The sequence below is a fragment of the Pavona decussata genome, unplaced genomic scaffold (assembly GCF_977016875.1).
Source record: "Pavona decussata unplaced genomic scaffold, jaPavDecu1.1 SCAFFOLD_190, whole genome shotgun sequence".
In the NCBI taxonomy this organism is placed as follows: domain Eukaryota; kingdom Metazoa; phylum Cnidaria; class Anthozoa; order Scleractinia; family Agariciidae; genus Pavona; species Pavona decussata.
The window spans coordinates 1,942,346-1,969,071 of record NW_028145599.1 but is presented as its reverse complement, the minus strand read 5'-3'; the positions used below and the strand labels follow the sequence as shown (position 1 = coordinate 1,969,071).

The 26,726-nt window shown below is 39.8% G+C and overlaps 1 protein-coding gene across 4 annotated transcripts in view; it reads right to left on the bottom strand.

Annotated features, from left to right (window-relative positions):
- Positions 1-23,707, bottom strand: part of LOC146462309 (uncharacterized) — a 44,512-nt gene extending 20,805 nt beyond the window's left edge. For 2 of the 4 annotated variants that reach the window (XM_085085766.1, XM_085085765.1), the window contains exons 1-7: positions 23,566-23,707; positions 17,354-17,384; positions 15,701-16,030; positions 7,950-8,004; positions 7,322-7,869; positions 5,233-5,529; positions 758-980 (exon numbers count right to left, since the gene is read on the bottom strand). In XM_085085766.1, the coding sequence (XP_084941892.1) occupies positions 758-980; positions 5,233-5,529; positions 7,322-7,869; positions 7,950-8,004; positions 15,701-16,030; positions 17,354-17,384; positions 23,566-23,595 (1,514 nt within the window). In that variant the 5' untranslated portion in view covers positions 23,596-23,707. The remainder of the gene's footprint in view (positions 1-757; positions 981-5,232; positions 5,530-7,321; positions 7,870-7,949; positions 8,005-15,700; positions 16,031-17,353; positions 17,385-23,565) is intronic. The other 2 variants (XM_085085767.1, XM_085085768.1) reach the window with 2 other exon arrangements.
- Positions 23,708-26,726: the final 3,019 nt, after the last annotated feature.

Genomic DNA, 26,726 nt, shown 5'->3' with positions numbered 1-26,726 from the left:
TAAGGCATCGTAAAATTAATTACAGGCTGTCACTTAAGCCGTGCTCGGAGCTATTAGGACGTCTTGAAAGCTCCCAGAAACATAAAATCGTAGAACCACGCAAACTTGCAATTCCACGGGAACAGGTTATCAGGAACGCGTAGAGTTTTCCACTTTTCCCTTTGATAATCATGGCATATGTAAAATTTCTTCCTGAAGGAAGCGATTGTGGTTCACTGAACAGAACTCCATTTTCTTACACCCAGCGAGAGAACGGAAACGGTCACAATATACCAGATCACTCCGAAAAGCTCGCCATCCCGTCGCCCAACAATATGGCTTTCGCCGACCGACTTTGAATTTAAGAGATGTCTTAGGAATTACGAGGGGGAACCTTTGGTCTACTAAGTTAAAACATGTGTTAAGCTTGTTGGGTCTTTGCAAATATCACTTAGGGGATCTTAGCGGATCTATTAAAATTTTATTTTATCCTAACTTTAAGAGGAAGGATTGAGACATATCTTGAAAGAGAAGGTCTCCGCGTATACAACTGACCTCCTATGTATGTATCTTAGCAGGTTTTTATAGTTTAAGATGCTTTCGTGAAGCTGTCTTCTAATGGGCACCTCATCTCAGAGAGAAGGTTCCAGTCTTCGCACCAGTCATAACATTACACTTGTCATCATAATTTTTCTTTATAGGCACGTTTTAAACTAGTACACATACCACATGCTACTTTAACTTTTTAAGTGATCATAGAGTAACCCCTTGAACCGACCTGCTTAGAGAAGATTTCCAGTGTACTGTTTGGCAAACAATAGTTACATCTTGGTACTCTTGTGGAGGTGCACAGCATCTTCTCTTTTTAGTATGGTTGATAACACCACTATAACCAGTAGAATTAAACCAGAGTCCATTCAAGTATCTTCCTGTTGAGCAATTTACCCAGCCTGGTTGACTTGGGGCGATTTGCCATTCTATCTGATCACAGCAATTGTCGTCTGTAATAAGCACACAAATATATTTTATTGAATGAGTAATGAAATTGTAGTTCTCTTGCGACTAACCATTTTAAATTGAATCACTTTACTACTATGTTGAAATGGCTCAGTAGGTGTGAAGCGGGTGCTATCTTCTGAAAAAGAAATTGTTTTGACCGGGAAATAGTCCATTGCTGGTGCCTACCTAGTCCATAACGGAGCTAGCCTATTGTGCCATTGTATAAGAATGACTGTTCCATAACTGGGCTAGCCCATTGTGCTATTTTATAAGAGTGACTGGTCCATAACGGGGCTAGCCTATTGAGCCATTGAATAAGAGTGACGCTCATTGGTAAACCTAGTACTTATTAGTATGCAGGAAGGCATCTTACCTTGTCCACCCCACCTACTCCATTGCTGGTGCTTATATCTAGTCCAAAAGAGAGCTTATCTTTGCTCACCCTATACTACTTACAGGAAGTTTAACAAACGCCGTTCGAAATAGCGTCGTGTTCAGAAGATAGCACCCAATTCACAACTACTGAGCCATTTCAACATATTTTCAACATTTGCTGGTAATAACGGAAATAATTTTCATCCAAGAATCGACTTTGATTTCGAGTTGATTGATTTTCTCTTTTCACCAACTGATAACGATCCGTTTTTGTTTTTCCTTGAGAATTAACAACTATTCGCCGAATTGGAGGTGGCTAGTGGCGGATATTTATCGAGCCGCGAAGCGGATAGGTAAATATCCACCGCTAGCCACCGACTCTGAGGTGAATAGTAATTTTAGTATATTTAACAAATCGACGGCAGTTTTCTACGGTCTATACTCTTATAGACCATAAAATGACGTCGAAAAATGTTCAAAACTCAAGTGGAACCACGAGCCGCAGGCGAGTGGTTTCACTGCCAAGTTTTGGACATTTTATGGCGTCATTTTATGGTCTATAAGAGTATAGACCATAGAAAACTGCCGTCGATTTGTTTTTTACAATAACATGGAAAAAGTACGAGCGGAATTGGCTATTTTTTTCGTTGAGAAAGCGCGCGCGTTACATCTGACGTCATTTTTATTGTCTGTACTCTTATAGACAATAGCTACGAGCCAATCAGCGCGCGGGAATTTGGACAGTTATTGTAAAAAGTAAAACAGCGAGATAATATACACCACAAAAATATGATTTTAATTCATTTACTCCGGCCACAATTGCAATGTTTTCGGGCGGAAATCCCGCGCGCAAAGGACTGAAACAATAAGGCGCCCCCAAAAGTCACATGATACATCAGGTGATCAAACGAGCGACAAAATTACAACTACAACGGGAAAACTACGCGTGAAGGAAAGTGAAAATCGTTGGTTTTTGCATGTTTGGAAAGTTTTGTTCCTTAATTGTTACCAGTTTTATTTCCTGCTGCTATCTCTAAGTTCACTTTGAAATTAAAGCTGTAGTTGTAGAAGGTGTCTCGGCTCCGGGAACGAAGCCATGTACAAGATTCTGCGAGCCGTCTTGAATGGACTCGAAAACAAACTGATTTCCAGTACTTGCATTGGAATTGCTGATAGCAGTTGGCTTCAAGGAGCTGGAGTAGAAACATCAGCTGTCTGACTGACCGCTACAGCGTTATTTTCGTTTTCGGCCGGATCGAAGAACTCGCCAAGTTTGTTTGACATTGTTTTGAACTGCTCGAATGTTGGAGTGTCACAGTAACTCTGGATGCTGGCTTCGCTTTGATGCCCGGCTATTGTTTTAATGTGTCGACTTTCGATGTTGGCAGCAGATAGAACCGTTACGGTGGTGTCTCTGATTGTGTAGTTTGTCAGGTGGGGTTTTATACCAGCTCTTGATGTCAAAAAGCACAACATATTATCAAGAGTGAGGTGGCCAAGTGGAGTCGAGCAGTACCACACAGCATCTCTTGCTGGGTTAAACGATTTGCACGCGCTTCGTGGTTTCTGGAATAAACTGCTGTACTCGGGATTCAGATGTGACGGGTATTTCTCGATGTGTTTCACCGGGTAGCGTTTTGATTCAGGTCTTTCGAATATTCTGCCGTTTGACTCGTCTTCTTTGTCGTCGAGGCCACCTCGGTGATTTTTGGTCGCCAACACTGCTCCGAGCTCTGTGCTCATTTCGAGACATTTTTCACCACTCGGTGTTTGTCCCAAGACGACCATGTGCTTCTTTAGAAGCTGCTAGTTTTCACAACCTTTCTTTCCAAGGAACAGACTGATAAAAAAAAAGCAGGCTGTTTGCTGCACTTTGTCTGGTTGGTGTGAATCGACGTCAACGAGCTCGCCTTCTTCATAAAGTTTGGCAACGGGTTGCTTGTGCATTGTTGGAACTATTTGACCACTCCTGCTGATTGCTTTCAGAAAATTGCTCAGAGAAGTATTTGCGTCGTTAAATTGACTGTCTCCAAAAATAGAAAATGGCTTTGAAAAAGGAGAACTTCTCAAGTGACGATCCAACGCGGCTGGGATCGCGGGAAGGGATTTTTTATTGTAAAAACTGCTGTCTTTCTAGTTTTCTTGCTGACAGATAAAATTTATAAGACATTTATATTTATATTTATAAGACATTTGGTTAGTTCTGGTGGCGACATGGAGTTACAAACTCTTTATGTATTTGAAACCATTCTGTAAAAAAAAAAAAAGCATTCAACTTTGGTTCTCAAGTGAACAAGTGATATCAAATTTGGCTACGCAAGATTATTTTGCATTTGAAAACTTTTCTCGTTGGTTTTTATGGATAAATTCAGGGTTAAAAACATAAACAAATCCCTTTAAGTACGGCCAAACCAAGTTAATTCGCTTTCTTTGTGTTTTCAGGGTTCTGCTTCGTTGCTAATTTGGATGATTTCTTCGCTTGTCAACGGAAGTATTTTTGTGCGGCTTATGACTATGCGGGAAAAACAGATCTTAGCAAGGCCTCTTGGAATCCAAAAAGAAAATTGGGGGTAACCACGCATTTTTCAGAGATAATTAAGCAATGATATCTCTAAAAAGCGCCAAAATATAAAGTAATGTATGGGATTTTTTTTCCTAAATTGAAGCTTAATTATCTCTGAAAAATGCATGGTTACCCCTAATTTTCCTTTGAGATACCAAAAGCACTTGCTAAGTTCTGCTTTCTCCATATAGTTTTAAACCGCGCAAAATTATCCCTGTATTAGTAGGCACCACCCATAGGAAACCCGAGTATCTCGAGATGCGCAAAACGTATGCGCAGTAACAATAGTAGGCACCGTCCTTAACGCAACAATGCCTGGAACAGTAAAGAGATTAGGGACCTTAAAGATTAAGGATTTTCCTCGTTTTCTGCAACCTGGAAAACCTCTAGAAGTCACGTGACTCGATCCTGCCGTCCCGTTTGACGTTTGAGGTTCACACCTCTCTCCAAGTGAATTACGGCGGAGTTTTTCTTTAGTTTTACAACTATAAAGCCATGTTTAAACGTCAAATTTACTTTCCTTAAAGAGTTATCTCGATGAATGAGAGGTTTGATTGATTCAGTTCCGAGAACACAAGAATTACCAACCACATTAACGCATCCAGCCGCCATCTTGTTTTGCTGCGAGTATCCCATGATTCATAGGTAATAAAAAGTAACCCTCAATCTTAAGCCCGGATTATGCACATACGGCGAACTCCAAACTGTAAACCGCTGGCCGACTTTTGTGGTTTAAGAGGAAACCCTGAATCATAAGGTTCCTATTAAGAATTACGATTATGGCAAACGGCGGAAATGACCACGTGACCATACTATTATCCCATATTTTCCTCTCGCTGAGTAAAAACTGATTGGTTTGCGTTAGCATCAAAGGCCCGAATTATTTGGCATTATTCTCACCTATGCACGATATTTTTACAAGAAAACATAAACAAGGTTCTCACGTTTGCTGTTTACCGTAGACGCGATTCTAAATCTCTCCATGGTCTCAGTTCCGGCGTCATTTTTTTAAAGGAGAAAGTGGAAATTTTTTCCCGAGAAACGTATTTTTAAACATTCTTGACACATTTTAGTATTAAAAATTTTTTTTAAAGTTTCAAACTCCTAGAATTCGAGAGAAACATACCATTGGTTGGAGTAATAAAGAAAGTAGCTTGTGGTACCAGTGTGGTTTGGCGGGTAAGCTAACAGTTGTAATCGTGCTTTGACGTCTGCTCTGGATGTTAATATATTACGTCAACGACACTAACACATTTATACACCAATACACTTGGAATACTGTGAGATGATGGTTTTAAAATCACCATTAATTATACCTCCTAGGGTTCTGAATCTCCACACTTGACTGTCTTTGAAAGCGCTCTCTCCATTTGAACTAAGGGAAGTGACTGCTATTTCATACTCTTTCCAACAGTTAAGGTAAATAGTGTGGTTGTTTATATTTCTGTCGACGGCAACTGAGTTCCATTTGCTTTTTTCTGTCCGTGAAAACACTTCTCTGTAGTAGACATTGTACCCCCTTACTGGACACGCCCCTTCCAAGGGAGGAATCCATTTGACTTCAATAGTTCCTCCTGGTACTCTCCTGGCCAGGCTGTGCATGTAAGGGACACCTACACAAAATGATGAGTGAAGAGATAATGTATGATTACTTCTCAGGGAAGTCTCACAGTGAGGCATTAAGTTTTTATGTTCCACTGACAAGATTATTGGAGTATGTTCGATTCCTAAAAATAGTACAAACATAGCTATGGTGGGCCCTTTCCTGGAAATTCGTTTTAATTTGTCTAAATTGGTTTTGAGGGTTTTTTTTTCTTTTTATGCAGCTTTTCTTTATTGCAATAATCAGTATCTTCACAGAATATTTGAGCCGAAATTCGAAAATATCGGCAAAGCTCGTAATCCCAAAGGCGCTTTATTTTTATCCCTATTGTTTCCTTTGAACAAAGACCGTGTGCATAATTGATGTTTGGGGCTGTGCGGAAATCTATCCGTTAATTTTTATTCTCTTCGCGAGAATTCCGCTGCTATGAAGCAATAAACATTTTGAATGTACTCTCTACGCAAAAATCTCGCCGATACGAAGCGATAAACAGATTGAACGTTGAGATCTAATTATCATATTGAAAGGACAAAAAATTATTTTTAAAACCTCATGAATTCAGAGAGATGAAATTGTTCATCTCAAAAGATCCCGTATATGTCCTTGTTCGTCGAAGAGTAAACAAAACAAGCCTCTGAACTTGATTTGTGGGACGACCACTGTCAGCTGGCCGCCCTACACAGACTCCATTGAGCTTAGTTCGTGTTTTGCTGATGCTCAATGGCCGCTGGGTAAAGATGTTAAGGCTACTTACGTCACCTCTTCTCTGATACAACAACACAACCTTTACACCGACATACTCGTTCTTTAATTTCGACAAGGCTGAGAACAAAATGCCTAGCGATGCCCGCTTGAAATATCCGGCAGAGGGCGTACACACGCATGTATCGCCTAATATTCTTTGAAAAAAAAAAAGGGACTTTAAACGGACAAATGGACTGAAACGGTGAACGGAAAAACTCGCAGTTGATGCGTGGCACATGAAAATGTATATCTGATTGGATTGATATAAAAAATAAATATACAAAAGTGTCAGTAATGGTTTAAAATAACACAGACGTTTCGAGCATATGACCCTTCTTCAGTGTGGAAGAAAGCCGTACTAGACGCCACAAACTTCAAAATCGAGTGGCTAGGATTAAAACCCAAAAACGTGACGAAGAAAGGTCTGCCAATATCATGCATAAAGGAATTAAGTTGGAATAAACTGGAAACTATGAGAAGCTATTTAATTATTTTTCGTCCTTATAACTGTACTGTAGTGATGTTAGGCAAGTGATCGGATACTCCAGAACTATCAGTTCGTGTGGACGCAAAGAGTGTTGTAACATAAGCGCTTATTTAAAGCTAGAATCATCACATATCCAACAAGCGTGATCAAAAAGCAAACAAAAAATATTGCTAGATCTTGCTGATTTTACTTTGCAAGAACAACCAAAAGGCAATTTAATGGTCTCTTTTTCTCGGGTATGGTGTAATGGCTCATATAACATGGCCACTGAGATAGGGTTAGCACAAAAATGACACTTTTTCGTTTTTCCTCTTATTATAGCCTTCTTATCAAGAAAATCTAGAGGTTTTTTCTACCTTTTCACCATTTTTTTTTTTAATGCTTTTGGACTTTTTACAGAGAAGTTCACTGAATGGCATGCATCTATAGCAGACTTTCCCCCCTGAACTTAGCGACTCATTGCAATTCAATATGGCCGCTTGCCTAACGGAAAATGTATATTGTACACTGCCATGTTGTCACAAATCTAATAAATGATATGAATTTGTCTTGAATGTCAAGAGTCTAATACCTCTGAACATATGAATTTCCCGCGGCGACACTGCCCAGTCAAAGACGTAAAGGTCCATTACCGATCCGTAAAACTGATGGCTGTTGTTGTAATCATCATTGCCGATTTTGCAAGGCTTTGCTGTTGGTCCATGGAACGTTTGGTTCCTAAAATATTTGCCGGCGCCTATTTCTTTACCGTTAGCATAGATTAACACAGTCCGTGTGACATGATACCACGTGACTACAACGTGCGTCCAAGTACTCAAAGGAACATTAGTACTTTGCAGAGACCACCACTTTTCATTTCCAGTGCTGTGACGGTGGAATACAATACTCTGGTTTTTGGTACTCAGAATAAACTGCCATAGGTTATGCCCATGCCAATCTCCGTAAATCGTTCCCAGCTCATCAGGTGTTGATTTCATTTGCTTTATCCAACAAGAAATAGTAAAACTCCTGTTGTTGAGGTTCATTACCGGGGCAGTGGCAAAGGAAGTAGTTTGGCTGAAAACAGGAGCCCTGCTGCCTGGACACCAACCTTCTACAAAAGATGGCGATCCACTGAAGCTGAAACGAAAAAAAGAGAGAGAGAGAATCAGGAAACTGGCATGGGTGATATCAATTACGAAAAGACTCGCATAACAAACCTTATGTTCTCGTCTCGGCCATCCAGAAGCCAGTGGCCAAAGGCTTCCATTTTCCCTGATGAAAAAAAGAAAAAATATATTTAAGCAATAGAGGACTTTTTCCGTGTTTACATAGCCTCATCTAAACACGAGGGGGGTTGGGAGAATTCGAGAAAGTTATGCAAACCCGAGACGCAGTCGAGGGTTTGCATAACTTTCGAGAATTCTCCCAACTCCCCGAGTGTTTAGATGAGGCTATGTAAACACGGGGAAAAAGTCCTCTATTGCTTTTATAAAATATTTCTAAAAAAAATAATTCGACATATGAAGGGAAATTTTGTTTATTTATTTCTTGATTGAAATAGATGTTCTCAGTACACGCTACGGACAATCATTTTTGCTACTAGCCAATGAAAACGCGCATCTGACAACACAGGAACCAATCAAAATTTGCGTTATAAAAGTCAAAATCAAGCAGAAATTTGTGGCAAACGTCAGCGAGCCCCGTGTGGATGACGGCGATTTCAGCTTTGAATTCTCGTAAATCTTACAGAAAAATACCGAACATTCGGTGAAAACTAGAAGAAATGTTCAAAATATACGATTCTGTAAGGAAAGAACTTCAAGATGAGGAGTTTATTTAAGCTGAAAATGAATGTCACTGTGCATGGTCGCTCTTGAAAGTTACGTGAACTTGCCCGATGTGGCAGCCTGAGATGGCCGAGAAGTCGAGTCGCTCATCGTGCCTTGTGAAGTTTTGCTGTTTAGGAATCATAGCACAAGCAGCGGATCCAGACTGGTAATAGTAATCGTAACAGTAGATTGTTACGCTGAGAAAGTCTCAGAGAAAATAGATTTTATACAAATTTGACAGCCAAAACACGGCAACCGGCCGTACAAAGTTTGATTTGAAACATTTATAGTCTGTAGCATATAGTTTTGTGTTCGTTTTCGTGTACATTTTCTGAATAAAGAATGTCTTTTAGGAAATTTTATTGTGGTACTCAGATGCAAAAATTACCTTGAAAAACGTTTGCTGCGTATTTGCTGCATATTTTGTCGTCTTCACTTGAGCTCCCTCGACGAGGTCGTCTAGCGAGGCAGGCAAAGCGCTGTGGCTCTTCTTTCTTTTGCTTTTTTCCCCTCGGGTTCAGGGGGGGGGGGGGGGAGGAGATAGGCAAACCCCGATCAAAATTTTCGGAAATTTTTCACCATTTCCTTAACAGTTGTACTTGAAATTACTTTGCGAGTCTTGCGAAAGCTTTGAAATGTTTTCAAATTGTGCCGGGAGACACAGAAAGCGTGACGTCACAACCGTGTTTACATACTCTCATCTAAACACACCTATCGACCAATGAGAGCGCGCGTACTATCTCAAATATTTTATAAATAACCTTTCTGCTGAGTGAAAATGATACATTATAGCTATATTTAATTGAAAGGTTTGGTTGTCAAATACAAGAGCTGGACAATAGCTATACGGTATTTCAAATGTAGGTCTTATACATTGGAAGCTTCTATGGTGGGAGATTTCCTGTGGTGGCTGTTTGTAAAAAAAGAAATACTGCTTAGCTTAAGAAAGGCTGCTGTAATAAGCAGCTACATCCAAATCCACAGGTACACCGACAAACACAATCACTTCTCTTGCATTCAAGTGATACACTAATATCTTATTCACTGTAAAAAGTTTGAAAAATCTTAATGTTTATCAGTTTTCTAACCAAATAAAGCTGTAACTCTTCTCTGAACAGCTTCAGTGGAATTAACATAAAGTAACTAAACCTTTGACCTTTCAATTCAATACTATATCCACAGCTCATATAGTTCAGTCTGTCTCCCTGTGTTTGCACGCTATTTACTTGTGTCTATCGATCCCTTTATTTTGTTTGTTTTTCACGTCAAAGCCTGGGGGATAACACGAAAACCGGTTCATTTATCCCCAACTCGACTTTTTACACACATCGCATCCCTAATATATTGTAATTTATTGTAATTTGCAGTAGCTATTGTGTATTAACTGTCACGAGAGTAATTTGTAATGAATCCACTTGTTACTGTTGTTGAAGTGTTCGGTTCAGACGGATCTTTCTGAGGTAGTATTGTGATTACGTAATGTACATGCTTCAGCAGTTTCGTTCTGCTGAACAAATAAAGCTAAAATTGTGCAGGTGACATTCAAATTCGATTATAATCCTATTAAAATAATTTCATTTTTTGCCATGCGATGATATCAGTGAGTAATCAATGCAATCGATGACTTATCGATGGTTAAATATTTTGTGCCCTATCCGATTGGTCATCAATCACTCATTGATAACCTCGATGATCAATGACTTATCAGCTGATTACCTATCCATTACCCATTGACTGCTTATTGATCTTTGAAGTCATCTATTATTTATGTCCGAATATATTGAATTAAATTGATGACAGTAACTTGATGTTATTTCCGTAAGCAATGTTCGACAGTGTCGTATCCTCTTAATACATAAATTAGAGGAATGCTAGCCGTGAAACTAGCCCAGACAAAGACACACAACTAGTCAACCATGTGCTCTCTTTATTACTCTAATCCCATAATAATCTCGGTCTAGGTTGCTACTTCATGTAATACACGACATCCCTCCTTTTCTTAAAGGAAACAAAGAGTAACAGTCCTCTAAACCTAATCAAAAACAAAACGTATATAAATGAAACTCAAAGACAAAGACTCTTAAGCAACTAATGACATAACAAGGTTAGTAAGTTCAAACAGTATCTTTTCTCTCGATGAGTGTCCTTAACAAATGCTTAGTCACAAGTTCTTTGGCTTTAACGACTTGGTAAACTCATAGGTGACTAGTCCACTATTCCATAACAAAGTCTTTGTATTTCTGTGGCAGTGTCCTCTGTCTCTGAGGTCTTTCATACCTCGGTCTTGCTGGGGTACTAGGCACTGTTGCTTGATCAACTACAACATCCTTATGGAGTGGAACTGCCTCATTTTCATTCTTCACACTTGCTCGTGTTAATGGTGTAAACCTGGTCAAAGGCATTCTTGATGGTGTGGCGGGTGCCACTGGTGTCAATTCATATGTAGCTTGACTTGGTATTGTGGTAGGTACTGTGTATCTCCTACTGCAGATTCGCCTGGAACAGCAGATGATGCTTTGATTGCAGACATAGGGGTCTCTGACACAAACTTCTTTACATGGGAAATATTTCTTGAGTACTGGGTCCCAACCTGGGATTCTACCACGACACTGTTTTCTGTCTTGCTTACAACTTGGAATGGTGATGGATTAAATGGTGTGGAGAACTTATCCTTCTTCTCTTGCCTCACAAGTACTTGGTCACCAACTTGAACATCAGACGGTCTCGCAATCATAAACTTATCGGCATACGCTTTGGTCTTTGCTTTGACCTCTGCGTCCCTGTCACGGATTTCCAAATCTGGACGATAATCAGCATGTAGTTCTGGCAGCTTCCCCTTTATCTTCCGATTGAACAACAGTTCAGCAGGGCTTTTGCCGGTAGTCGCGCGGTCAATACCTCGGTACTTGGTCACATGTCTTCTTAACTCCTTCTTCCAGTCCAACCTTTCAGCTTGAGCAACGCGAATTCTCTTCATTAAGGGGGAATTTTGCCTTTCAACTTTTCCATTAGCCTGGGGCCATTTGGGTGTAGTATTGAGATGCACAATTCCATTCTGCTTACAGTAGTCCTGAAACTCTGCTGAGCGGAACTGTGGTCCATTGTCAGACTTGATAGTTGTGGGAAGACCGTGGCGACAGAAAATCTCTTCAGGGTTGTCGATTACTTTCACAGTGGTAGTGGATGACATGATCGAAAACTCATAGTAACTGCTATAGTAATCAACAACAACTAGTATCGAGTGTCCAGATGGGAGTGGTCCTAGAAGATCTATGGCCAGATCTTGCCAAGGTCCCTCTGGTAATGTCGTAGACTTCAATGGCTCCGGTGGGTCTGGAAGTGCCACCAGTTGACATCCATAACAAGACTTGCAAAATTTCTCTGCTGCCTTATCCATACAAGGCCACCATACTTTGCTTCTCAATTTCGCTTTGTTCCTACGATTCCCAATTGTCCCTTATGGGCTACGGCAATTGCTTGAGACCTTAGCTTGCTTGGCAGTACAATACGGGTACCTCTTAGGACTAGTTGCCCGATCACACACAGTTCACCTGCAGCTGGTGAGTAAGCCTTGCATTTCTCAAATCGACCAGTTTTAACTGCTTCTCTCAGAGCTATCAACTCTTCGTCCACTGCAGATGCTTATTCAACTTCTCTTGTAGTTAGGGCTGCGGGTGTAGCACTGATGGCTGCAAATTAGACATATTCTTCTGCTCCATGTTCATAACTCGTTGCTTTGTTCCGACTTAGCAAACGGGAGAGAGGGTCAGCTATGTTGCTTTGCCTTGGAGCGTACACAATGCGGAAGTTGTACGGTTGTAGACGGATTACCCATCGTTCAATTCGGGCTGAGGGTTTAGAACGGGGACCATAGATGACTTCCAACGGTTTGTGGTCGGTTACCAGATCAAACCTCATTCCATAGATGTATGCATGGAATCTCTCGCATGTCCAAACAAGAGCAAGGGGCCTCCTTTTCAGTTTGGGATTATTTGCGTTCACACTCTGTGAGGCTGCGGCTTGCATAGCAAATTGGCATCCATGCACCATCCTGGCTTTGCACTACCACGGCTCCAAGGCCAACAGGACTCGCGTCTGCGATGACTTTGCTTGGTGCACTCTTGTCGAAGTATGCGAGTGTTCCTGCTTCAGCCATGCTTTGCTTCAATGACTCAAAAGCAGCTTTTTGCTCGGCTCCAAAATGGAATGGGACATCTTTCCTGGTTAGTTGCCTCAGTGGTTCTGAGAGTGTGGCAAAATGAGGAATAAATTTGCTGCTGTAATTAGCCAATCCCAGGAAGCTTCGTACTTCGCTGACAGTCGTTGGTTCTCTTGTCTCCTGCAGAGCTCTAACTCTTTCCTCTGTTGGGCCAATTCCTTTTTCAGAGAGGAGAATGCCCATAAAAACCAATCTGTCCACATTGAAAAGGCATTTGTCAACATTGAGGATCAAACCATGCTGTATGAGACGTTGCATAGTTTTGTGAAGGCGCTGGTCATGAGTTGTCTGGTCTGGGCCATGTACAATGACGTCGTCAGAGATATTGTCGACTCCCTCTATTCCAGCCAAGGCGGCAGATATCTCATGTTGGTACTGCTCACTTGCTGAACTCACACCAAACAAAAGGCGCTTAAACCTGTACAAGCCTTTGCGTGTCACAAAGGTGGTTATCTGGTGTGACTCGGGACTAAGTTCCAGCTGATGATATCCCCACTTTAAATCTAACTTGCTGAAAAATTTGGAGCCATTCATGTTGTGCAGCAACTCATCTACGGTTGGTATGGGGTATCGACCCCGTATTATTGCTTCATTCGCTCTCCTCATATCAATGCAGAGACGAATATCACCGTCCGCCTTAGGAATGATTACTACTGGATTCACCCATGACGTTGGCACATCGACCTCTTCTACGATGTCACAGTCTAACAATTCTTGAACCTTGCTCCCCACCTTATCTTGCAAATTGAAGGGAATTCGCCTCAGCGGCTGGGCTACTGGTTTCACTGCTGGATCTATGTGTAATGTGACTTGTTTAGATTTCAGCTTTCCAATTCCACCAAACACTTCTGGGAACTTTTGCTGCAGTATCTGCTTGGTTTCAACAACCGTAGCGATGTCGACACCTATTTTCAACGCACCCAGCTTCATTGCAGTGTCTTTTCCAAGGAGCGGTACTCCCTTTCCTTTAATAACTAGGAATTCAGCTTAAGCTTTCCCTTGGCAAACCATCGCTTCACAGATAAAACGACTTTTTACTGGGAGGTGCTTGTTAGATGCATAAGCATATAGTTTCCTGTCAACAGGGGCAGCTTCAGACTGGCACTTAATCCTTTTAGCTTTCAATTGCTCCCAAGTTTCTTCATCAACAATGTTATTGGTGGCTCCAGAATCCACCAGCATCTCTAATTCTACCCCACCCACAGACAACTTAAGCATGTTTGACTGGACTCCATCTGTAACTCTGAAAGCATAATCAACTTGCTCCCCACTGGCTTGTGGTTCTTCTTGAAGTTGGTTAACTCCTGGTTTCTTTGTTTTGGTTTTGCAGACACTAGCAAAATGGTCCTTCCCTTTACATTTTCAACAAGTTTGGCCTCTAGCAAGGCATTTTGAATCTCCGTCCAGATGACCAGTTGACCCTCAACGATAGCAATGAATTTCTCTTCCCTTGTTCCCTTTACTCCTTTGTTTACTCTTGGGTCTCCCAGCTTTCTCATAAACCCGGTTTGCATCTACTTTACTCGGTTCACTCATACTGAGCTGAGATATTTGGTGCTCTACACTTTCACACTGTTCTGCGAGTTCTAACGTACGGGCAAGGGTTAGCTCTTCCCTTTCCTCAAGCAATTTACGTCTCACATAGTCTGACCTACATTTGCACAGGACATCGTCTCTTAACTGGTTGTCAAAGTCTGCACCAAAATTGCAGTCCTTTCCTTCTTTTCTTAATCGAGTTACAAACTGCAAAACAGTCTCACCTTCCTTTTGTTGGAGTCGCTGAAATTTCTGGCGAGCGAAAGCAGAGTTGACTTTAGGAAGAAAATACCCATTCAACGCTGTTACAGCTGCTGCGTAATCAGTTGCTTCGCCGGTGTCCGCGAGAGTAGAGAAGATTTCTTGTACTTCGGGGCCTGCGAAATGGAGTAACATGGCTCTTCTCCGTTGTTTCGTGGCTGCATTTGTATCTTCGGTGATGATAAGACCTTTGCCATCCGCGAACAGTTCAGAAAAAGGTAACCATCGCTTCCATCGTGGTCCCAACGTGGCCGGATCCGAGTGGCAATCAGACTTAGGAATCGAATTTGAGACGCCATTTTCGCTTGAAGACATCTTGTGCCGTACTTATCCTCGTCGCCAATGTCGTATCCTCTTAATACATAAATTAGAGGAATGCTAGCCGTGAAACTAGCCCAGAGAAAGACACACAACTAGTAAAACATGCGCTCTCTTTATTACTCTAATCCCATAATAATCTCGGCCTAGGTTGCTACTTCATGTAAAACACGACAGACAGAGCATTGCTTCTGGAGCTTCCAAGTTAAGCGTAAAACGACCGTTTAATAAACATGATCAATCGAGATATTCAATTAGATTTTGTGAGCTTTTTTCTACACACAATCCTAATCAGTTGTTACGGGACAAATGTATATGTTGTTGGTCTCCTAAGGATTTAGAGACTTGAGGGAATGGGATTAACTGATTGTTACAGAAACTTAAGGACGGTGCCTGCTAATACCGAAGTATTTTTGTGCGGTTTCTGACTATGCGAAAAAAGCAGATCTTAGCAAGGGCTATTGGATTCCAAAAAGAAGATTGGGGGTAACCACGCATTTTTTTAGAGATAATTAGGCAACAGTTATTCTAAAAAGCCATAAAATACAAAACAACGTACGGCGATTTGCCAAATTGAAGCTTTATTATCTCTGAAAAATGCACGGTTACGCCCAGTTTTCATTTTGGATACCAAGAACACTTGCTGATTCTGCTTTCTCCGCATAGTTTTAAACCGCGCAAGATATCTGTATCGGAGTAGGCGCCACCCAAAGGAAATCCGAGTATCTCGAGATGCGCAGAACGTATGCGCAGTAGAAGTAGGCGCCGTCCTTAGACAGTCTATAAAGTTGTACTATCGTCATACTTAGCTTCCCAGAGCAGATCACTGATGCATCGTCGCGATGACCACAATACTTATTACCCCATCCTCTGTGCTTACATTCCGTAATGGATCTTTCATTACCCTTGCATTGCACATTATTCAGCCATATGGGGCCACTTCCTTCGCCATAAAGGGCATTAGTTGGAGCACTGACGGCGTGAAGAAACCCAAGCTCCCGACAAACAACTTGCGCGTCATTTATGTCCCAAAGATAGTCACAAACAGTTCCCCAGCGGCCATTGTGAAATATCTCTACTCTGCCCTCTCCTTCCCAGTTTCCATCAGCTAATCTCAGAGGATTTTCTGAATTCGCTGCGAAAGTTAACAAAAATTAATTTATAATGAATGAAAATATACCCATTCTTGTTTGTAATGTTGTAATGTTGTTTGTAGTACATAAAGAACATCTTATCGTTTTGTAGGAATTAAAAAATAAGAAAAGAATAAAATAATGTACGTAATTTAATTAAGCTTAAAATTAAAGTACTTATTACTTAACTTTAGAAATCTGTAAAACCCACAAGGCTAGAGAGAACATTGTTATAAGCTAAATAAGCTGGTGACTTTTTTTGTTACGTATAAATAGGATCCTAAAAAGTCGATAAGTCTTAAAAGATCTGGCCTCATCAATCGGTTCACTTTTAAATAAGCGAGTTATGTTAAACGCATAAATAATTTATTAAGCTTTCCCGAGAAGTAGTTAATCCAGTTAAGGCATTTTAAAGACGATCTTGTAATCCTAGCTGCATTCTAATTGGTCACTTTTGTCCGTTAGTCTCACAAACTACATAGTCCGAGGACGGACATCTTAATACTTCAATTCTTTATATGGCTGTTTTTAATTTTATATACGTGTATCATAATACATAATTTTCTGTAGTTAGGTCATTAGGTAAAGATCCGTCGATGGGACACTTTTTAACCAGATTTTGAGTTGCATTCATTTATATAAAAAAGAGTATTTTACATTTGAATGCGTCTTTTTAAAATTTATAAATAGTCAAGAGAATCTATGTAAACATATAATTGCGGTAAAACATATATCTTTGATAAATGTGTGCTTTATCTTGATGCTGACGTTTGCAGGACATTTATTTGCTCTAGTGCTGTACATGGGTTTTTCTCCCTATCGAATTAAGAAATTAAATGACATCAAACAGAAGCAATAAAATGCATAACATATACTGGATGAAAACAAAACTAGTTACAGCTACACTTGTTGTGTAACTGAGGATTGCAAAGAGTGTTTGGACAACACTCATTGGATCTGATCCCAAATCAAAGCCATAGAAAAACAATATGGGAACAAAAATTCATTTGAAACTAATTTGTATACAAATTTATGAGCTTATTTTGATTCCAATTTTTTTTCACGACTGACTCTGGAAAAACACAGTATACCTCCTTCTATCCCCGTTCGAATCAAGTCCAATTCGGACCATCTTCGCCCCTGTCATCGTTGTATTTTTGGAATTCTTCAATCAATTTACTATCTTTTGTTTTCACGAAGCTACTGTCAGGTAAAGGATTTCATCTCAAATAGTCATTACTTCAGCGTTACAAGCATAGAAACTACAATATCTCCCCAGTGCCCCCTCCCATCTAACAAAAATCAAAAATCAAAAATTAACTTACCACCGACCATGATCATCAAACTTGTACATGTCTGTCAACAGAAATAAAAAGAAATAAAAGAAAACTTTTACATCACCATTTAAGGGGATAAGTAGTATTTACCTTGCGCACCTTGTCATATTTTTTCTCTTCTTTTCAATATAGGTAATCACAAGATTGACAGTGCAATTTGCAATAGACGAACACGAGTTATTTTTGTCTGTAGTTTACAAGCGAAAATGTCTGTCACCATTTGTTAGTTTCCATGACAAATACGGATACGTAAAAACTTGAAAATCTGACGCTTTAATTAATGCGTAAAATTTCCATCCACTCCCTGCAAGTGCTGTAAGAGGATCATCCTTGACTCAAGAATCTGAGAAGTTATACGAAGCTATCAATAGTCGGGGAACCCTTAATTCCGCTCGGGTGGGTTGAGGGGAGGGGGGGAAGGAAGAGGGAAGGGGCAAAACGTTTATAACATGATAAAAGAAAAAAAAAATGATTTCCTAGCCGTTTCCATGGTAACAAGACTTGAGAAGTCCATTTTTGCTTTGACCTTGAACTTATGAAGGGGTGAGGGGCGTCGACTTAGTGCCCCCCCATCCTCCAACCAGCTCAAGAATGAAAACAAAAAAGCCCAGTCTAAATGGGTTTAATGTGGTCCTGAATATTTTCATATTTAAAAAGGCCAGTCGAGCCTCCCGTAAACGGACAACCTTGTAGCCTGAAAAAGTATCCGCTTAAGAGAGGTGTCCGCTTATAGGAATTTAAAAATGTAGTGTTTGCATGTGGCTGAGAACATGACCAAATGTCCACTTACGAGAGGTGTCTGCCTACGGGAGGTGTCTCTTTGCGGAGGCTCGACTCTACCTTAAAACTAAAATAAAAAATATTCTTCCAAAAGACTTCTGTCAGCCCCATCTGAACGGGTTTCATGTGGCCCTAAGTATTAAAGTAACTAATAACTACTAACCAATAAATGTTCTTCCAAAAGATTTTTGACAGTCCAGCCGGCTGAATGAGGTAAAGTTACCGTAAACCTTCGTGGGCGTCCTTCCCGAAAAAAAATATTTGCACGCTGTCCTAAATGCGACAACGTACTATCCTGTAAAAATTATTTCGCTTTGATTTTTTTTAGCCGTAAGGAGAGTGCGTCCAAAAAGCCCAAAATGACTTTATCGAATTTATCGGGTATGGAATTCGACTACAGAATCAAAACTACTGCATCATAACAATCACAAGGCATTAATCTTCAAAACTGTGTGAGGTTTTTCCGATATTCCTATTGGCTGCTTCGCAATTTTTCTCTCAATTTTGATGATCAAAAACTTAGGTTTTACGACAAAGTCCATTGCGGGAGATCAATTTTACAAAACAGAAATCCCTCATACCCCTTTTTTTTTTTTTCGTTGTCTTGGAAATCTTCGTGCCAAATTTCAAGGCAATTTGTCAAATCCTTGCACCGTATAAATTACTTTAAAGAAAGCACACTCGAGCAAGGGCAAAGTAGATTTTTTCCGCTTCTAAAGGTTTACAAACATTTCACGCCCTTGCTGTGCCATATTTCAACACTGTGGATCCCGCCGATGCCGATAGCCAATAGAATGGCAGGAGACCTACTGCTGAATCCCCTGAGGTAAGGGGTGGACCATTAGAAATCCCGCAAGGGAAGAGGGGGGGGGGGGGGGGGTAAAAATTTTTCAGTGGACGAATTTTTGTCTTAGTCCAATTTGTCTGCATGTATTTTTTTTTCCGACGTGGAAGCTCTGCACGATTTTTTCTTTGTTGTTGTTGTTGTTGTTTGTCGACAGAACTTCTTTAATAGCGGAGCTCCGCGGGCCGGAGGCGCGCGCGCGGAGCCCAATTGACAAGGGATTTTGGTAAACCCATGTATACGAAAACATTTGGCTATGACGTCACTGTCCGTACGGCGTACGTACGTACATCCGCCCCTCTATGTAAGCCATTGTGAAATGTCATACTCAACCTGTGCGGCAACCCGCGTTTTTTCGGCGGGAAGTGGGATGGCTTACTTTTTTTAGAAAACAAACGAGAATTTTGAAGAGTACTTATTTCTTGTATTCGTTGAATATATTGTCAAACTACCTATGTCGAGAAAGCAGGCGACTAATAAGCAAATTTGAACCCCGGGAGCGACGGACAAACAGGCGAAATGTCAGTTGAAAATAAACATGTGTGCATTTTTGCAGGCAACTGTCGGCAATTTTCCATATTTAACATACTTCAAATTATACACAAACACTTAAATCGTTGCCATACGACAAATATTCGTGGATAATTTAATTTTGAACATTCACAGAGCTATTCACAGAGTTATTTTTTGTGTTGGACTTGTGTAATTCATTCGCATGGCACATTTGTAAACACGCAGTAAACGTTTAAAGTGCCCCTAACCCTTCAATTTGTTTTCTTTTTGTAGATTTCCATATCTCTGAAGAACTCATTTTCGAAATTTTTTTTTACAAATATTGAATCCTTTTTATTTTACGAGCGCTAAAAGTTACTAAAATTTTTAAATTTTTGCGCCCTTTAAGCCCCGCTGGACAAATTTTTGTCTCGTGGGCTCATTAGGAACGGGCCAATGAGAAGCGTCCGATATTTGACACTTTCTTAGCTGTGACGTAAGAAAAGGACACCAGAAGGATTCAGAAGGAATCTTATGCATGCTGATTCCTTTCTCTACATTTTGAGAGTTGCTGCATCCAAAAACCACACATTTTTTAACCATTTTCTCTGTTTACAATTGAAGCATTACTGCGAATCTTCGGATATTTTTGCATGATATCCTTTTCTTACGTCACGCTCCATATTTGGCCGAGTGGGGGACTAATGCGAACGATAGGTGAAAATATCGACAAGACTGCCTTCACTTCTAGCGCTCGTAAAAAGAAAAGGATTCAATATTTCTCAAAAAAATTTTTCGAAAATGAGTTCTTGAAAGATATGGAAATCTACTAAAAGAAAACAAATTGAAGGGTTAGGGGCACTTTAAATATTTCGGACCACAACCAAACATTATTTTTTCCTGTATTCTCCGTTTGTTAACGTTTACTTAGAGACTAAAAGTATTTCTGTAGGAGAAATATTCACAGAGTTATGAATTGTTTTGAACATTTTGTGTTGGGCTAGTGTAATTCATTCGCAACTCGCAGCGCATAATATAAGTTTTGTAAACACGCTCTAATTATAAATTAAAGCGCTCACTGAAATATTTCGGGCCACGGCCAAACATTATTTTTCCTGTATTCTCCGTTTGTTAACGTTTACTTAGAGACTAGAATTATTTCTGTAAGAGAAATATTCACGGAGTTATGAATTGTTTTGAACATTTTGTGCTGGACATGTGTAATTCATTCGCAATAGGCCTTATCACGGTTTTCGACGCCATTTTGACGGGTAGGCAAACAGGCTTGAAATAACAGTGTTTGTATGGAAATCCGATGTCAAATAATTTTCATAAAACATCGCTTCTGAAAAATTCATGAATTGGAAACTTTTTGCACTAGGAAAAGGATTTTCATTTGGAATTAATTGACATGCTCCCAACTAATCAGAGGGCAGAGATGTTTCCATACATTATTAAAAACAAAATCACAGGCTTACGAAGGACAAGAAAGACGACAGCAGAGAACATTTTAAATTTACAATTGAATTTGTTGCTAACTACCCAGTTTGGCACTTTTATTTTGTAAGGCAAGGAGGTTTTAAGTTTTGTAAACGGTGAGAGGTTAGGAGGATGTTTAGTATGGCCAACTGATTAAATTCGGCCGTACCTTGTTGATTAGACTTGCCTCAAGTCGTCTTCTTATGTGCCAAAAGAGTGACCGACGAGCGCCTGACTAGAATACAAACTTAGAGAAAGTCTACTTGTTGATATTATTTATGGAAAGATTTCATAGGTGTGATGATGCAGGAACACTTATGCATGATTCGCAAAATCTAAAAACAGTTTTGAACGAGTCATATATGACAACTTCATGTTTCTCATCGGGTGCTGCAAATCCTCTGACTGAAATTTGAAATAAGTCCCTCTCCCAATGATGTAGGTGAGAGCAGTTAGATTGCTCTTAGTTACATCATGCTGAATATGCAAAAATAATAATAATAATAATAATGAAATGCTGAACATTTCTGAACATACCACCGTCAAGGCTAACAGAGTGGACGCTCGATTTGTGGACCACAAGAATAAGAAGGTGTGGGCTGTGGAGATGTCCTGTTTGTAGATGGAGTATCGGGAAAAGAAGTCCGAGGAGAAGACGGTCAAGTACGGGCCACTGCGATTCGAACTGAAGAAGCGGGACCCTGGCTATGACGTTGAACAATGTAACATCATCATTGACGTGCTTGGGGGATGGTCAAGGGATGTAGACCTGACAATGAGGAAGCTCTTTGGCAGCAGGGGTTATGACGTATTGAGAAGGATGCAGAAGGCTACCATCTCGAGTTCTCTCAACATAGTGAGAACTTTCAAAGCTAACGTCAATTGACTTTCCTTTAGGGAATAGCGTAGAAGCTCCATATAGATTTTGTATTGGAGAACTTTTATATTTTATGAGATTTTTATATTTTATCGCTGTTTTTTTTTTAACTCAGCAGTTTTCTTTTTATAGTTCCTTAAGATCGCAGCGCGCCCTATGTGGTTCTATTTTAGCATGCATACGTTTTTTAACTGCACAGGATAATAATAATAAAATTGATAAACAGATAAAAACTAAAAAAAAAATAAAACAAACAAAAAACCTATTCCTCGCATACACTCGAAGTATGCCGCTATTAGAACTATACGAAAAGCTTTGTTTAGGAAGAAATGTTGTTGTTATTATATCAAGAAATAAGTTTCCATCTGACCACGACTTGGAAAAATTATGTAAATAATTAAAACTCCTTCAAATAAGCTGCCCCGTTTCAGTCTTAATTTGAAATAAGCGGGTGTCCATTCGAGGAGAACGGTACAGTATCAAAGAAACCAGAAAAGAATACAATAGCGTAACTACACCTAGTTTTTGTAGGGTTTTTTTTGTATCTGACCAGCACACAAAGCGCGTTACAATAATATTTGGGAATTTGGCAAGCGACTACTTTAACTTGTGAATTATTCCCGCCTTGCACTGTACAATTTGATTTTCCGCACAAACCAAAGCCAGCTATTATCCGCCTTATTTTCGTTTGTACAGTCTAGGAGGAAAACTGGATTTTTATCGTCGACTGCCCGGGAAGTCGAATCAACAAGCAAGCACTGCACAATTCCATTTGTTGCAGACCCTATGCTAAGGTTCAGCCGGCGACGAGTGTTATTCTTCCCAGCTAAAGATAAGCGAGGAGCTAAAGTGACCTTTTCTCCACAGTTGAACGTAGACTGTTCTATGAATTTAATCGCGAAGAATATTGTTTGTTTCCTTTCGTCGGAAATATGCGTTTGAACAGACATTTCACCAGAATAAGAAATCTCCACTATAAGATTGAAGAACGATAAAAGGTTGGAGCTTCCTTGAAAAAAACATTCTGCAGGTGCATTCACTGGCTTGGCGCTACCCCTGACAAATGTATCAGCTTCATTTGTTGTGTGTTCGAGGCAACAAAATCATGGTTACAAGGGATTCGAAGAGTCCTCACAAAGTCGTGATAAAATATCGGCTTACTGAACACAACTAAATTCGCATCCTTAGCTTCATGCACTAAAAGTAACTTTTGAATCAGAAAGAAGAAAAGGAAAGAAAGAAGGAAAAACCGAGGAAGAAAGTAAACAAAGAAAGAATCAGCTTAATCGCTTCAGATACTAGAATTCTAGAACGAGTATAAACCTATATCTTATTTGTGATGAAAATTAAGCGAGATATCACCTCAAACTTTGGGAAAACAGACACACACACATCATTCACAAGACCAGACCAGCAACAATCTTTTATATTCTTAAGCTGAATATTTAAGTACCACTGTACAATTTAAGGGAAGGAGAATTTTGTTCTACAAATGTGCGCGCTTCGGTTCTGTTGATGGACGAAAGATTTTAGATGACCATAGTTCGTGACCCAGAACAGTATTTTCCTTGTCGCTATAAGTAATCTCAGGCATTTCCAAATGGTACGCCTAAGAAGCGAAGGTTACTTATCAAAAGCACCTCAAGCCCAACAGTAAACGCTCAACAGAGCTGTGTTATCCATCAATGAGTCGGTTATGACTTTTGCTTAGTTCATGTGCTTACTTACCGTCACTATCAGTATCCATGTGGTGTTCATTGTCGCCTTCTCTCCTGTTCGCTTGTCTTTTGCACATAAACAGATCAAACCGTAAGAAGCAATCACTTTAGCGAATTTGATCGAGCTGAATTTTAACGATCTAAGTACACCTGGATATTACCTTTAAAAAAAAAAAGGGACTACCAATATTATGTTGTTAATTGCTCCCGGAAGAATACGAACCACCCCAAGGGGTATGATTTTTTTACCCTTTTTGACCGAAAACTGGTGTAGATTCCAAACTCTTTTAGTCTTGATTCTGATAACTGTTGTGGACTTTAGAGCGAAGAGACCATCCTGAAAACGGTTATGGATTTAAGTTGCTGTTTTTGAAAACAGGCATTGAAAATTTACATATTTCAGTTTGAAATAAAAAGTCAGGGGTAAGGGACCGGGAGGCAACCCCCTTAACTAGCAAAATGCCGAGGAATACCCACTCTCCGCGTCCGCTAGGGAGTTTTTCACCTGACTCATTTATCGAAAAGGTGAGGAGCTAAGTGCGACTGAAGGGACTGTGCACAACCAATGGACACTGAATGGGGGACTTACTTTTGTGCCTCTACAATAACATTAATTTAAAATAGCGTACCGGGCTTCCAAAGCTAAGACTAACACGAGGCTTCTTCCGCTTAGAAATGAATGTTATTAACTTTATTTCTAAAACGGTCCCACACAATCAGATACGCATTTCAAAATGTTTTTTTATGGCGTTTCTCAAATAGAGGAATTACTAATCAGAATTTTCCAATAAAATCTAGCAATCCCCTCCTAGCGTCCCCGATATCCTCCATTTTTTCTTTTACCGCAACAAAGCGAGCGACAAGAAAAATTATTCCGTTACATGGTACAGGTGTGCAACACACTAAACCTTAATAAGGTTTAGTGTGTTGCACACCTGTACCATGTAACGGAAGCAGTTTTGATTGGCTTTTTCTATAAAATGTCAATCCGTCAGGTGTGCGGTAGAAGTTGCAAAGGAGACTTATTAAGCGCTCATTTAGTTTGTGTTGCCCATAGTACAGGAATAATTTACAATGACGAATGAGAATATCAACTGATCGGTTGGTTAGTGGTGTAAAACCAGAAGTCATAACGAAATTATTTTTTCCTGTTTCTACATATTCTTCCCATGCAGCTGTGGTATTTTCCCAACGTTCATTAAAGAAGAGAAGAGAGAGAGAGAGGGCGGACGCTCTAATAAGCTTTTGTTTTTGTTTTTTGTTTTGGATTCAGTTGTAGTTTTGTGTGCATTAAAATCTGCTGGTGAAGGATTCGATAGTAGGGCGTAATGAGTGTCTGTAGCTACTGAACAATAACATCACAATTAAACAGTTAAGGAGATCCCATTGATTATTTTAGTGTGTTTAGTTTATATGTGTATTTATATATGTTAATATAGTTATGCTTAAAATTAACAACAGCCTGTTACACCTGTAACTGTATTTTCTAGACTTTCAAAAAGTTCCTTCTAATATTATTTTCCAATATGTTCGATTTAGACCGGCGAAAGTGACACAAGTCGATTGCTCGCTCAAGGCACGACTTAATGTTGAATTATGCTAACTCTATAGTACATGCAAAGAACCATAGGCCGATAAAAACGTCAGACTTTTCATTTTAACTTATGAGAATGATTTAGAAGGTGCAAGTTTACCTTCGTACTGACGACTGTCTTATGCGACTTCTATTGCACGGGCTGCTTTGCGTCATGCAGAAAATTGTTTACAATTCTCGCCATTCAGCATTTTCTACAATGACCCAAGATTGCCGTAGATTTCAATAAAAAAGTGTTTTAAACTCATTAAACAACATTCTGTGCGTCATTCGCTAGAAGTCGTATTTTAATTGACACAAAGCAATTCGAATCGTACGCTTGTCATCAGCATGTCACTTAGAACGAAGTTGAACACCTAAATCGGCCTGAAAGTAGATCTCTAAGTCCTACGGTAAAGTAATGCTAAGCCGAAAGATGCCAAGTTTAAAAATCTATTAGAAAGTCCAGTCAAAAATAGATGTCATTGAAAACAAAAACAGCCGCCATTGTGGGCAGATAATTGCTTTGAAACCCCTCGCTGTGTTCGTCTGCACGTTTCTTTGACACAATCAAACAATTACAAACAATTAATATATAGTGGGCTTGTTCGGAAGCATATCGCATAAAACAAAGTCATACCCCCCGCCATATACAAATAATTAAGCTCGACATAATTTTTTGGCAGCTCAAGCGTAGTGTGTGAGGAAAGTCATTAATTATCATATTGGAAGTAAGTCGTAGATCGCCGGTAGCGCTAGAAAATCGCTAGAATAACCGTTTCAAAATTAAACCGTATTTTTCTTCACTTTATGGCCTCGAAATGGTTCGGCGGTTAAACGTTCTGCATGGAGTGCGTTTCTTGAAAGTCCCGGATGCATTTCGGGCCCGAAAAACTATTTTACGGGAACAATGTTCCTTGTCAGAAATTTGATTTTAAACAATTTTGAAAGGTAAAACGTTGAAATCTTCATAAGGTGGAGAAACTTATTGGGTTAGTTTGTACATAAATCTATGCTACCGATCAATAAGAAACGGGGTTTGAAAAATATTTCTCGGGCCGGAACACTTCTCCGTAGTCTTCACAATTGAACCGCAGATCCGGTCCTCTCCAAGCAAAAAAGGTGGGACGCAGTGAATTTCGCTTGAAATGAAAGTTAATTCAAACTGGCGGCGAGTGCTGATAATGACGGGCATTAAAATTAGAAACATTCGTTTAATGTTCAACTTGATTAAGATCATCTTTCATAATCGTTTTCTTTTCAATAAGTAATATGTTAGCCAAGAAATAGCTTTTTTTCCATAGGTAATGTAAAACAACAAGTCCGCCTTCTGTTATTACTTTATGTATCTTTTTTAAATAAACTTAAGCGGGGATCTTTTTAAAAGCTCAACAGAGCTTGCTGGATCTCCTGCCTATTGATTAATTTGACTGTAGCAGGTTGTTTTAAAAGAATGGTAAATAAAGGCACTTCTTCTTCTATTATCGGCGCCTTCCAAAAAACAGACTCTCCGAACTTTACATGTAACCCCAACTAACGATTTGCGTGTTTTACTGCTGTAAATGGTCGTTTTCATACTAGAGGACGCATTATCCGTC